Genomic DNA, 15,506 nt, shown 5'->3' with positions numbered 1-15,506 from the left:
TAAGGTAGATTTTGTATTGTTAGAAATAAACTCTAAAAATAATATCATTGTGATTATTTTTAAAAACATTTTGTGTTCATAGTCCAAGTTGTACAACGATTTTAATATTTCTATCTGAGTCGCATTTTTTAAATGATTTATTTTTTTATTTGTAATAGCTCTGTTTGACTTTTCTAAGAACCATAGTATGTCTAGATATAGGTATATTAGGTATGTTTATTAGAAAGAGATTTAAACAGAACTTATAGTTACAGGTTACAAATCTTTTACAGAATGGGACTCCGTAATATTTCGTTTTCGTAATTTAAGTTTCTTAATTTATTTACATTTTGGTTTCTGTTGAGTCAACAATAATCAAACCCTATTTGACCATAGATGCAAATTAATAAAACGTGCCATTTCGTATTCATTTGTTTTATTTAAATTTCTGGATTCCTTTATAATAAGTCCTTTATTAATCGCTAGCGCAAGTGCGTAACTTTTTGACTGCATAGATGCATACATTTCTATGGAACTAAGTACCAATTTTTTTTTTCAAGATTTCAGCATTGGTCCCATAATAAAAGTTGTTCATCATGACCTCAAAAGTTACTAATATGTAAGTTTGGCCAGTACTTACAAAAATCACACTGTATAAATCTTAGCGCCGACATAAAATGTACCAGCAAAATGTAAAGTGGTCGTTGATGTAAAGAATGTTTGGCCTTCGCGCGAATACAACAGTTCTTAGACTAATATATTTATAAAGTCTAGAAAACATAACATCAATAAATATAAGGAGTACGTAATAATACTTTTGTATCAGACCATAAAATTGGGCAATCAGCGTCACCGGTCAGGCTTCCATTTCATAAAGTGAAGCAAACTTTAGATGTCACATTACTCATTAGGTATAAATAAATTAAGGCACGTTGAAGTAAGACACACACACTGGGGCATGACTAACAATTACTGTTAATCTTACATTATATATTCTGTGATCTTATTGCGACTGTCCTTATGATGACTTTATATATAATATAAGTAGGTACAACAACTATTTTTTTGAAACGGCCGGCCACTACGACATACGCATTGTTATCCTAGCTTATACTTTTCAGAAAGGTGACTTGTAAAAGTTTCCCATTACCGTAGAATGTTTCTGAAACCAAAAATCATTTATGAAATAATTTATTGTATTTATTTCATTATTGAAAAACTCCTTCTTTAATAAGTACTTACATCTTGTTTAACGGCTGACCAACAAAAAGTACATAAAGATCCATTTTTATTCTCTTCATCTGTTTTCTGCAAACATGGTTGATCGATGATACCTGAAAATATAAATGAAAAAGTCAATTCTTCATGAATTGATGTACGTTAGTCATGTCAGTAATTTAAACATCATATTCCTTTATTTATCTTTTTTTCTTATTAGGAAAATAATGTACAAAACCTAAACATATTATTAAAGGTAGATATAGCTGCCGGTTTAGGGCCGCAGAGAGGGAACCGTCGAACTATCCGCGCTGTGTCTAAGAAGTATGATCCAGTAGCGAGAGTCTCTTAAGATGTTTAGTCTATGTTCGCTGAAACGACTAGAACAATGATTTGATTCAAACATCAATTATTATTATTACTTTCACGAACCGTGGGGGATGGTGATTTGGTGAAGTCGATCTATTATCACAATGTAGGCTTATACACATCAATTATTATTATTACGCAAACCATTTGGTGAAGTCTTAATAAGCACCCAAGTTCTTTGAATGCTGTCTATGACATCTTCATAGCTGTCATAGATCGCGTCACGTGTCTTGATTCGTATTGAGTAGTACCGGTCAGCCGCAGTATCTCGATTTGGTTGACTTTTCTGTCCGGTGGTTCCGTCAGTAACTGAGGGTTAAGTAAGTATTAGCCACTGCCACCTCACGATTTGCCTTACCTTCGCGCATCTCACCTTACGCCGGAAAGCCGAATGATATGGCCTGGTTAACTGTGTAATCTGAAATTATATAGCTGGTGTCGAACAAGGGCCTCATCTGTATATAGCTGTTTGTCGAGATGCGTTATATAGCTGTCGGCCAGCCTCAGTATTTCTATCTTGCTGAGTTTTCTGCCCGGCCGCCCCGTCGGGATCAGAAGGTTATGTAGTAGCCAAGATACTACACGTTAGAGTCTCACCTGTATACAGCTGGTTGTCGAGATGCGTGATATAGCTGCCGGCAAGCCGCAGTATCTCGATCTTGCTGAGTTTTCTGTCCGGTGGCTCCGTCGGGATCAGGAGACGCAGCGTGTTGAACGCCATGTTGACGCTGCTTCAACACAACACGGCATTTTGATAACAATTACAAATGAAATCACAAAAACACCGGTAATTGATTAGTTAAATGTCTTCAACTCTTTTTGGTGAAGCACTGCTCATAAATTAGAATTAGTAGTAAATAATGAGATTACGCGTTACGAATATTACGTATTATATAGTTAGTACCATTATTCTGTACATTGTACCTACGTAGACAAGTATTTAATATGTATAACATGATCATTGCGTGTCGTAGTTATCTATCTCTATCGCTCTTCCGTATCGGTGCGACAGACAGAGCCGAGCCAATGCTTTACGTTCGCCACGGAGCGTTAATGATTGTGACTTTTACTAATAGGTCGGAAGTTACCATAATACTACCATACTAATAGCTCAAAAATATCTCGTTTTATATACTTATTTCCAGTCGCGGCACACACACATACACCACATACAATCACGCCTGTATCCCATAAAGGGGTAGGCAGAGCACATGAACTACTCAAGTTTCAGTGCCACTCTTGGCAAAAAGGGGTTGAAAGAAAACGAAAATTGTGACATTGCAGTGACAGGTTGCCAGCCTCTCGGCTACGCCCCAATTTAACCCGTGTCCCACAGTCGACTTCTACGACACCCACGGGAAGAAAGGGGGTGGTGAAATTCTTAACCCGTCACCACACGGGCAAGCCACGGCACGTGATCACATTTAGTTTTGCGAGTTGCAAGTTTGAGGGGTTGAAAAGATCAGAGGTTTGTTTTTAGCAAAAACTGAATCTCACGGTAAATACACACGATTACCATTTTTCAAAATATTAAACTACCTACTTGCAAAAAATGCACTAAAAGCACAGAATACGTATTAGTAAAAGATTCTGTTGATTGCTCATCCCGTTATCTTAGCTCCACTAACAATAGGACGAACTACGATAATGTAGGTTAATAATCCAAATATAAAGTTAAGTTTGTCTTCAGAAAAGCTCATTATACTAAAGAATATAAATCAACTGTACCTACGCAAATACTATTCGTAAGATACCATGTGGAATAATTTCATATAATATGACCGTTATCAGATGGTACGCCCTGCTTTGTAATACGGTCTGCCGTCATTATTACAACTTTCCCTTTTTGTTGGCTTTCTAAGTTTATAATATTCATAATGTAATAATTTGTTATTTATGCTTCAGCTTCAGTTTCAAAGCCTCCGAATAACTAAATAAAAAATAATTTAGGGAAGCTCTGTACACTTTGAGACTTTGAGCGTTTTCACATTATCCGATCCGATATCGGATGTTGAACCGATATCCCATACATAACAGCTATCTTGGATTTTTTCCATTGAAATTCTTCCGACATCCGATATCCGATCGGATAATGTGAAAATGGACTTAGGGTCGGTTGCATCAAACTGTCTGTTACCAAATTTATTAATTTAAGTAGTGTTCGTTAAATTATTTGTATGAGAATAGACTTCTGCTCCGTGACGTTGACGTGTCTGACTGTCTGTTAACCTGTGGTTTATGCAACTGACCCTTAGTTGACCTTTATTTATCTTTAAAAAAGTCCAAATGTCCTGATTATTCTCTGTGATTAGATGATGTTGCTCCATAAAATGCATTAGCAGATTTTCCTTGTAAGATGAGTCTCAGGTAATTTTATGTGAAGCGACACTACATGTATTGTCAAAATAACCTTCCAAATGTATGTAACTATTAAACATTTTATAAATTATTTGATGAACCTACTCTTAAATTAATATCTAATCAAACCAGACATCTATTGGCACATATTTACAACTTTAATAATAGAAAATGAAAATCAAGTACATACTTCTGTGTCCTGTCTCTCTCCCGTGCGTTAGCCTGACACCTCTGCTTGACCACCGGCACTTCTTTCTGATAAGAACTCACAGAGTACACATGCTTCTCCCAATCCTCACTCAAGCACTGGTAGCTTAGAAAATTCTCCATATTGTATATTTCGGATGGAGGTTTGTGTTGTGTGTACGCTTGGATAGTCTAACAGCCGTTGTCACTTTGTGAATGGTCGAGTAATTTGTATTAATTGATGCTAGTTAATGTTGGCTGGTCGAATGCGGGATGCGAACTAATCCGGGGGCTCGGCGGGCCCCTAATAAGTATCGGGATGGGTGTCGGTATGAAGGAGTCATTTAGGAAGAACAGTGCGCTCTGAGGCGGGTGCTTAACCGATAATTGTATAAACAGATGGCTACTGAGGACACAGGGCCGTATTTGGACGATGTTTTTTGCTGTGTGCCCTATTTTATATACAAAATTAATCCAGTCGACTGTGGGATGTGGGTAATTGTAGTGTGGGCGATTGGCTTAGCAATTTGTCACTGTAATATCTATGTAAATTTCGTTTTCTTTCAACCCCTTATTTTCCAAAAGTGGTACTGAAACTTGAGCAGCCTTCTCCTATTCTGAACACAGGCGTGAGTTGGTGTATGTATTTTATTCATAATAATATTTTATTCATTATAGTAGCTAGGTAACCGGGCGAAGTAGAGAAGACTGAGCAGGGTATGTAGCCGAATGGCACAAACGCTCACGAAACGAAACGCTCGTAGATATCTATCTCTATCGCTCTTGCGTATTGACGTGACAGACTACCTTTCGCGGCGTTTCGTTTTCGCTTTGCGTCGCAGAAATGCCATTCGACTACAGGGCCTGGAAAGCGTACCCTGGCGTTAGGCCGGGAAAACGCTAGATTGAAGAAGAAGAAAGATAGTGGCTAGGTAGGTAGTTAGTAAAAATAATTTAGTTTTCTTATTTAAAGTGTTGATAATTGTTTTCAAAAATACATGTGACAATATTTCCCTAAAAATTTTAGCCCCATTAACCAACTGCCCTTAAATCCGTCCCTGTTGGGTGGCTGTCATCAAGCATGTAAAACGCGCACCCCGTGCCGGCTAACTACCGTCATAAATGTGTTTTATGCGAGCGACGACGAACTGCGCGTTTTGTCAACTAGCCCGCTGACTCACCCCATGATCGAAAAAACAGACGTTTTGGAGTTTTTATGTCTCAAACTCCTTATGTAACACATACTTTGACATTTTTTATCTTAGTGTGAGCTTTAAGTACTCATAGTTTTAGTCAAAATTCGACAGGATTCTCATTGCAATCATCAAAATATGCCCTATGTTACATATATGACCTATATATGTATAGTTTACTGCATATAAAGATTTAATATTTTTGGTGTCTAGATACACTAGGTAAGAGTACCTAAGGTTTAGTTGAGGTAACAAACAACCGAACCTATACATTCCTGGCGTATTTGTGAGGCAATTATGCTGCGATTCGCCTGATAGCAAGCTATTACCGCTGCTTAAAGACACCAGCATATAAATGTGAAAATGCAATAAACAACACAGGCCCATCCTTTGATCATTACCGGCTATTATTTTACAATACTTCTTGCGTGACTCGATCACACGAGATATCTCAATTCTCACTCTCCAGGGATACCCCGTTCGTGAGAACGCGACTAATTGGCTGAGTTATAGCCGGGCTCCACGACCACGGCGGGCCCATTCGTATTCATTTGTACCATTAAAAAGTTTTACTCTCTTAAGTACCTACTTAAGAAATTAATATATGTAAGACAACATTAACTGAGAAGTGTTCATAATTTCTGTTTTTACTTAATACTTGTTTGTTTATTTTAAATTCGTAGGAACAACAACGCAACGTTAATATTGGATGGTACATTACTAATACATATGTAGCAAAGTGAATGGGAGTCGCGGTCAATTGTTTATTGAAACTAATCTTGTTCCGTTATAAAAAAATACCCTGAACAAAAATGGAAAGCTCCCGAAAATCTTCAAATAAGAACAATTGCACGATAAGTACCTACAACGAAAAGAAGTGGTGAAGATCAGAAAAAAAAGTAACAACTGACTGTTCATTATAAATTGAAATCGATGAATATGTTACAAACATTCAAAGAATACAGTTTAATCTATCTTCAATTATCCATGATATTTTTCTTACTTAGGTATATATGTAATGGCAATAGCGTTACAATAAGTAAGCTATGTTATGTAGCATCTTCTCGGGTGGCCGACAAGCGACCGCGATGATGCTCAATCGATTAGGTCAGGTGTCTGTTGGTTTTGCAGACGTCACGTCCCCACCTCGCACCATGGCCGAGACTTTCTCCTCGCGACACCTCGGCCGGGAAACGGTCTCGCCGGAGTCTCACACGCAGCCGCGCGCGCGCCGATCGCCTCACCGCATGATTCGCGAGCTTTCGCTTAGTAAACAGTTATCGTGCGTGCACAAAAATTCGTCTTTCAATTGTTTAAGCGAAGTGAACGTGCCCCAAATACAGGATCCATAAAGCGTTGTGGAAGATGCCTAATCATAATTAAAGGTGAGTGTTCACTGCCTTTCTACTAGCCGGAGTCCAGCCAAGTTAGACGATGACATTCGATGATAAGGCTCAGTCTCAGTGAATGCAAGGACGTGATTATATATTGCAGGATCCACTGACCGATGCATTAATTGTGCATCTGCTGAACCTACTGCACCCACCGAAATGCTAAGTAATTCTTTCCTTGCACTTATATTTGTTTGGGTATTTTTATCTGTACTTGAACAATAATCATATACATTAGAATGTAAAATCATATATTTTAATCGTAATTTGAATTATAATTGACCAAAGCCAGGTACTAAATCATTTTGAATAAGTTTATGTTGTTTGCATACTTTGTCATTATGTGTACCTGTACCTACACTGACTTATTAACGTTATGATAGCAATGCTAAGCAAGCAATAATTTGCCCTATCATTCTAAACATGGGTAGAAAGGAAATATTTACTGGCTACCTAAGTAGTTGTTGCAGCCGGGCCCTACCCTAATTCTTGATCTTAATAGGTCAACTACCTGTTTTTTGTAAGGTACACACTGAAAACTTTCATGCCCACTCGCATTTTATCGATGACTTCGACTTCGGAAACCGAAATATCGAAATTCTTGAAATTCAATCTCTCACGCAATATCGAAACGAATATGTGGAACAAAATCGAATGATTATTCAATTCTGAATTCTTATAAGTTGCGATATAAATCATAATCGAGTAAATTACGAAGTGTATGTCAACTGCCTAGATACAACCAATAGAACTTCGCATGAATCACTAAGGATCTTCGCCTTCCTGCCAATGACCTATTACAATCGCATATGATATTATGCATACAGGGGCAAACGCCGCATTGCATTTAAATAGGAAATACCCATGGTGCCATCGTCTAACTCATCTGACATCATAACAATGCTATTACATCCTTTGATTTAGTAGTTATCGAGCCATGAGATTTATATCGATTTCTCAGAATTATTGATTCGTAGAACGCAACAGCGTTTATGCGTTAAAGAGCAAAAGTATCATGCTAGTAAATGATATGATCATTTGGATGTATTTATCAAAAATAAAATACGAATCAATTGGCATTTTAGGTAAACAATAGTTTATCAAAATGACGTGTTTGTGCTTATTTGAAGATTAAAATCGTCTCCATTACCCACAAGTCAATGAAGCATGGCAAATAAAACGTCTAGGACACCTTCAAACAACGACCGAACAAAGGCAACGTGCATTATAAATAACATCTTTTTGCACATGGTAATTAGAGCGTATATCACCTGCGCAATGTTGGCCGCACGTGTCATCATCAAACTTCGGATTCGCTAATATCAAACGAAGGTCAGTTCCATATTGCATACCTGAGTATTCGTCATTTACCTATACTAGACCCTTCGCATTCAATAATAATCCTTATAGGTCCTCAGTTCAAAAGTACTTTGGATAAATTGGAGATAAAAAATGGTCACTGCAGTAATTTATCACAATTTTTTATCAAACCATAGGTATAAAATAAACTGAAATAAATGTCATATACAAAGAAAAAGTGACCAAGGCCTCCAAGTGTTCAAAGCTGGATTGGAACCAGCGTCCTCCGTTATCGCGACGGATGCCTAAACCACTCGGCCATTCGGACACGGTGGCAAGGGTCGAAATTTTCAAGTATATGACACAATTACCGAAGGCTTATGGCGCCCCCATAAATAGTACTGTGTCTACTAAAAAATACAAATTAAATTATTTTCTATGAGGATAAATTAATTTGTTCTAACTAAGAAACTATAGGTAATTAAGAGTTGCACTGAAACTTCAGCTGTTTCCTGTGCCTTGCCTACCCTTTTTAGAAGCGTGGCGTGGCGTGAGTTTATATACCTAATTAATGCGTCTACAGGGCGTCTACAGATGGTTACGGATATCTATCTTTGCTTGTAATCGCTTTCGTTTGTCGAAATGCCATTCGGCTACGGGGCCTGATGGTTACGGTTTTGTGTAACTCGTGCGATGCCGTTGGAAGCTGCTGTTTGATTGATAAATAAATATAAATATATAAATAAATAAACATCCAAAAATACTACAAACACGTTTACGTGACAGGCTAGGTAACTACGCCAAGTTTAGTTTTAGCACAGCGATTTGTAGAACAGAAAATTAATATCCATGTTTTATAAACCGTGCAATGTCTTTTCAATCTGAACCCGTTTTTTTAAGTACGTTTAGTTTCTACGTAAGTACTAAGTTAGTGTTTGAGGTTTTTCAATTACTCATTTCGGGGTTTTCCACTTTAGACACCGTTTCATCAGAATTCAATATAGCGGAAGAATAACAGTACCTAAACTTTTATTAACAGTACTTACAACTGCAAGTGTCCCACGTTACATGTATATATCTTCTTCTTCTTCTTCCTCCTACCCTTATCCCACGTTATGTGGGGTCGGTACAACATGTCTTTCTCTTCCATTCTCCCCTATCTTTCGTCATCTCAACACTCACATCTTTCTTTCTCATGTCCTCTTTCACACAATCCATCCATCGTTGTTTGGGTTTACCCCTCCCTCTCCATCCATCAACATTCATCTCCAACATTCTTTTGCCTATATGACACTCATCCCTCCTCATTACATGACCGTACCACGCCAACCTGCCACTCCTCATCTTTTCCGTTATAGGCGCAACTTTCAAACTTCCCCTAATATACTCATTCCTGATCCGATCCATTCTGGTCACTCCACACATCCATCTCAACATTCTCATTTCCGCTACGTGCAATCTCCTTTCATCCTCCACCTTTGTCGCCCAGCATTCAGATCCATACAATACAACAGGCCTCACAATCGTCTTATAGATTTTCCCCTTAAGTTTAAGGGGCATCCGTCGATCGCATGTTGTCCCTGAGACCTGTCGCCATTTCATCCATTCCGCATTTATTCTATTTTTCACGTCACGGTCGATGCTTCCGTCATTTTGGAATAATGACCCAAGGTACCGGAAGTCGGAGCAGACTGGTAGGTATACACCATCTAAGGCAATAGGGGAAAAACTGGATAGACCACCGAAATCGCAGAACATCTGTTCAGTTTTGGTTCTGCTGATTTTCAGTCCCACACTTTCCAGTCTTTCTTGCCATTTTCCCAGTCTGCTCTGGACCTCAAGTGCATTTTCCCCAACAAGAACAATGTCATCGGCAAACAGCATACACCAGGGTGCTTCCTCCTGTATGTCCGATGTCAGAGCATCCATAACCAGGAGGAACAAATACGGACTTAAAGCCGACCCCTGGTGTAGACCTACCGCCACATTGAACTTGTCGGTGACTCCAGCTTCAGACCTGACGTGAGTACTAGCTCTATCATACATCGCCTGAACAAGCCGCACATACTTCTCTGGCACTCCCTTCTCTCTCATACACCACCACAGAACCTTACGCGGAACTCTATCGTATGCCTTTTCCAGATCCACGAACACCATGTGCAAGTTCTTTTTGGCTTTTCTGTATTTCTCGCATAGTTGGCGAAGTGCAAATATGGCGTCCGTGGTTCCCCGGCCCGGCATAAACCCAAATTGGTTCTGTGTTACCTCACTCTCTTCTCTTATTCGTCTCGCTACCACTATTTCCCATATCTTCATACTATGTGACATGAGCTTTATTCCCCGGTAGTTGTTGCAATCCTGTACATCACCCTTATTCTTAAAAATGGGCACCAATGTACTGCTGCACCATTCATCAGGGATCGCCTCTTCTTGCAACAACTTATTAAAGAATAAAGTCAGCCACTTCCATGTTACATGTATATATCATAACATCATAATTATAGAATTCTAGACAACTAAAGTGTTTAAGTTATTAAAACTGTATTGCTATCTATACTATTTACTACTAATAGATTATGATAAAAACACTTAATGGAGGTAATAATAGGTAATAATGTTCACGTGAACATTGCATCAATATACCTTTCCATTATAATGAAAACTTTCAATCATTTCCGTTTCTCAAACACGCAGCGTCCAAGCACAAAACGTACGTATGGAAGATCTGTGCACACAATGCAAGCATTTGGCAACAGTCCTTGAGCACACAATTATGGGTCAGACTCACGCCGTTGCCTAAGCGCAATTATACATGACCGACCATTATTTTATTTAGTAATTCAGCCGCTTATCGGTCCATCATGAGAAATAATCGCTCGGTATCTAGCCAACGTCACAATCGATTACGCTTCGCAGCTAGCTTTCCCTATCGCTCTTCTGTAGTGGCGTGAGCCAGACTGATTTTCGATAGATACGTAATGACGACGATTACTTCCACTAGGCGGCCGGCAGGTTAGAACGATTTCGTCTCGATCATTTGGGCCTTAAGGACGCAAGTCGTTTGAAAGGTATAAACGATGGTATTTTATGCCGTGCAATTAAGTTTTAAATTGATTGTTTTATTAATTCTTTTATTGAAAGCAATTGCCGTCTTTGTTAACTTTTGTTCATTCGATGAGAAGAACATGAACAATTGGTAAGAAAAATGTTCTTATAATATAGGTATAGGTAAAAGAATTCAAGTTAAACGCAAATGAAAAACTAATATTTACAAGAACACCGCTTAATTAATTTGATTTGATTTGTATTCTAATTTCATTTTTTAAAAGAAATACCTAGACTTATGAAGAACCGGTATCGTGTTTCACGTGACTCTACAGGTGTTGAATATAAATGTACAGTCGAGTTCATAAATATGTGAGCATTTTTTCACCTTATTGCAACGAATTAAGGTGAAGAAATGTACACATATTTATAAACTCAACTGTACATAATCATCATCTTCATATTAAATATCCTAAAAACGAATAAACTACACTACTTAAAAGTTCATTCCTACCAAATTTTTATAAGCAAGATAATATTTCATGCAATAATTATGATTAAAAACAATATGTTTGCTAATATTGCACATTTACACGTGTTTGTACAGACAATACAAAAACACTCTGACAAAAAAGAGTCAAAATAATATTACAAATGCGAAAGTGTGTTTATTTATTCTACCTAAGTACGCCTGTGACTTTCAGACTAAAATCGCTAAACTTACTCGAAATAAGGCGAAGATTTCAGACCCGCGGAAGGATATAGGGGTGAATACAAGACGAGCGTGAGATTTATTATGAGAATTAAGATAAAAAAATAATTAAAATTAAAATTCAAAAGTCGGAAATTAACTTGCCGAAATAAATAAGGGTCGGTTGCACCAAACAGTCAGTCACCGAATTTAGCGTTCGCAGTTTCTTTGTATGGGATTTTCCTGAGTGACGTTGACGTGTCAGTTAACTGTGCTTTCTACAACTGGTCCTAATTTCACTGGGCACAAGCTAGTGGATTATTTGAGAGCAATACAGCCGCATACCAGCGAGAAGACGCTGCACGCCGCCTCGAGCGCTGCCCCACATATCCTTGTGCAACATCAGAGATTTTTACTCGCGGGCAGTCACCTAACATGGACACCTACTATGGATTAAGTGTTTTACAAGGGAGCAAAGTTGTTGTTTAATCGCACGTGCGAATATTGACACGGGTGGGTTGGCTCGGGAGCAAGCGAGAGATTCCAATACAACCATTTTTAAATGAATTGGGCACAACCAGTAAAAATATTAAACATATGAAAATAACGAAACCACTGTTTTTATTATGAAAATACCTACGTACATGCTGCATCGTTTAAAAGTGGCATGCATCGATGAATGTATATTATCTAAGTGTTAAATTAAAATGATAAATAACCGTTAACTGTTAATTATAACTTTAATATTCTATTTTTTAAATGTTAATTATTTATTTTTTAAACATTGTGTATAAATATGACCTGTAAAATATTTTTTTACCAATAAAGATCTGTATTCTGTATTCTGCTCTGTAAGAAATTCATGAATTTATACTGGATTCTGAATATTTAAGGAATGTATTTATGATCCAATCTAGAAACGTGAACTGGTTTGTTCAAAGATTGTTATAAAAAAAAACACCGCACTAATCATTAACGTTCACCTTTGCAAATTTAAATCGAGAATGTGTATCGGGTTGTGTAATAAAAGTTTATCTGTACGTTTTATCGTTGATATGTTTCAATTTATTCTCCATTAATAAGTGACTTTCGACCGGTCTGACTCAGTCGGTAGTGACCCTGCCTGCTGAGCCGCGGTCCCAGGTTCGAATCCCGGTACGGGCATTTATTTGTGTGATGAGCACAGATATTTATTCCTGAGTCATGGATGTTTGCTGCTATGTATATAAGTATGTATTTATCTATTTAAGTATGTATATCGTCGCTTAGCACCCATAGTACAAGCTTTGCTTAGTTTGGGGCTAAGTTGATCTGTGTAAGGTGTCCTCCAATATTTATTTATTATTATTTATTTATTACTTTTTATATTTTTAAATTAAAGGAAAAATGGAAAAATTCAAACCTCCGGCAGGACTCGAACCTGCGACCTTTGGCCTTGCCGGGGCCATCGCGCCTCCAATTGCGCCACGGAGGCCTGCTTTAATTTAAAAATATGTCAATATCGCTCGCAGACGTTTCTGCAAGTTAAAAACAAAGTTTTGTCATTTTAGATAAGGTCATTCATATTTGAAAGAGTAGGTATTGTAAATCACAATAACAAAACGAGAAGCCAGGTCAAGAATCGTAAAAATATCGGTCACGAGGCTGACCCGCAGCTATTTTTTCTGGCGCGATATATTTTTTTCTTGAGCGAATGCCCTCCCATAGAAACAGAAACAGTCATACAAACACACAGACTATACAGATACTTGAGTAGGCAGGTACCTAATTAATTATTCATTGCTCTAATAATGTAGGAAGGTTATTGACAATTTTTTACCAGAAACTGGTTATGGAGTAACATTTATTTGTGTTTATAACTAGATCTCAAAATATATTTAAAAAAAAAACAATATTTGGAATTGAGTAAATCTTTTTTATTTGATAAAGATTTTAGTTTATTGTAACGAGATTGCAGCTTAGAATGTTTTTTTACGGATTTATAGGACCTGAGGAAATATGTTATACACATCAAAAGATAAAGAAAAACCATAACAAACAATATTGATTAACGACAGGATTCATTGGATTTACGAGAGCAAAAAAAAATAATGATGCAAGAAATCCTAGGTCACCCAGATTTTTAAGCGATTTGAATAAATCTCGATTCTCGAGCCCGACGATTTAGCAAATATGGTTATCTACCTACAATCACGTCTATATAAAGCACCGGTGGCCGAGTTCACCTACATGGGTAAATAGTTATGAGTTCTGTACCTTTACCCACTGCTTTCATAACTTTTTGTATAAATGAAATACCTACTTATTGAAGTTTTTGTTGATCTAGAACTACTCAGATGATATGACGGATTAAACGGATATTCTCACCTACAAGTCGCAATTCTCAACCGTTTCCCGGACAATTATGTGACCAGATTATTTTCGAGCGATCTTGTTTTTGGATTTTTTTATGAGGAAATTGCCATAGCATAAAAGACTCAAGCACCAGTAGCGTACCTAACATATGTTACCAAATGCCACCGTGGATGGCATGACTATGACAATAACATCATTCGGGTTTTCTAAGCAAAGCTCAAAATCACTAGTTTTAAATAGTTACTACATTTTATAATTGGAAATTTACTAAAAGACGTAGGTATATATTCCAAAAACATTTAAGACATATGTGTCTTAAATGTTTTTGGAATGTTATAAGCCTAATCTAACTTAAAAATAAGGGTTCCTAGTTTACGGAAAATATACTGCAAAACGTACAAGGTTGACGATTAATCAACTTCCGCAATCCACGTTTAGAGTATAAATTAGCCAACGCGAACATCATAATTATGAACACATTTCCAAATACATACCATACCAACATCTAAATAATAAGTATCGGACACAAACTAAGCAAAAAATTTTGACGCCAAATGTCTGACTTGCTAAGCTTAATTACAACTTCAAAATTATGCTAATAACAGGTTATCAAAAATGTTGATTGAAAAGATGACACCCATGGTTATCAAACTTGCGAGAGATATACAGAGTGGGGCCTGTAACAAAGGCGAAGAATTGAACTGTAGGCTATTCTCCTTATACTGATCAACATTTGTTCAGTGACTTTTAAAAATTATGAAGTCTTTAAATTTTTAATTTTTCATATAAAATAAATATTAGCTTCAATGTACGCCATTATTGTTGTCATTGACGTTGTCTGTCACACTTTAGACTTAACAGAATTCGCAATACATTACCTCTTAGAAAAAACTTTCAAGGGTGATAAAAATCAAAATACAAGTTATTTTTTGACGACCGGCCTGGCTCAGTCGGTAGTGACCCTGCCTGCTGAGCCGCGGTCCTGGGTTCGAATCCCGGTAAGGGCATTTATTTGTGTAATGAGCACAGATATTTGTTCCTGAGTCATGGATGTTTTCTATGTATATAAGTATGTATTTATCTATTTAATTAAGTATGTATATCGTCGCTTAGCACTCATAGTACAAGCTTTGCTTAGTGTGGGGCTAAGTTGGTCTGTGTAAGGTGTCCCCAATATTTATTTATTTATTTATTTAGTATAAGGAGAATAGCCTAGAGTTTAATTCTTCGCCTTTGTTACAGGCCCCACTCTGTATAAGGTCGCATGTAATACGAGTATGTCTACGTTATGCCTACGGTCACCTAAAAGTCAAAATTTGACAAGACGAATTCAATTTGATTTGTCAAATTAATAGAATGCATGGGATACTTTTACACCGATGTCTCGGTGGTTATTAGAGTGTAGTCCAAGTATTGAACTAT

The 15,506-nt window shown here is 37.3% G+C and overlaps 2 protein-coding genes across 5 annotated transcripts in view; one reads left to right on the top strand and one right to left on the bottom strand.

Annotated features, from left to right (window-relative positions):
• LOC125230299 (dual oxidase) overlaps positions 1–15,506 on the top strand; it is a 219,468-nt gene that overhangs the window by 127,727 nt on the left and 76,235 nt on the right. Inside the window, exon 1 of one of the 3 annotated variants that reach the window (XM_048135424.1) lies at positions 6,526–6,688. The exons of the other annotated variants lie outside the window; for them this stretch is intronic. The gene's annotated coding sequence lies outside the window, so the exon portion shown is untranslated. Of the gene's footprint in view, positions 1–6,525; positions 6,689–15,506 lie in introns of those variants that run through there. 3 annotated transcript variants of the gene reach the window in all.
• On the bottom strand, positions 132–4,460 carry LOC125230303 (transcription factor 15-like). Of its 2 annotated transcripts, none has more exons than XM_048135432.1 (4): positions 4,115–4,460; positions 2,164–2,297; positions 1,222–1,313; positions 132–1,141 (listed from the first exon to the last, which is right to left on the bottom strand). In XM_048135432.1, exons 1-4 carry the CDS (start codon positions 4,252–4,254, stop codon positions 1,097–1,099), a joined length of 411 nt encoding a protein of 136 aa, XP_047991389.1. In that variant the 5' UTR covers positions 4,255–4,460; the 3' UTR covers positions 132–1,096. The 2 variants fall into 2 exon arrangements, with proteins under 2 accessions (XP_047991389.1, XP_047991390.1); XM_048135433.1 differs by having other exon boundaries at positions 2,164–2,294.

This window comes from Leguminivora glycinivorella, chromosome 10 (assembly GCF_023078275.1).
Source record: "Leguminivora glycinivorella isolate SPB_JAAS2020 chromosome 10, LegGlyc_1.1, whole genome shotgun sequence".
Lineage (NCBI taxonomy): Eukaryota > Metazoa > Arthropoda > Insecta > Lepidoptera > Tortricidae > Leguminivora > Leguminivora glycinivorella.
This window is presented reverse-complemented; position numbering and strand designations above follow the sequence as displayed.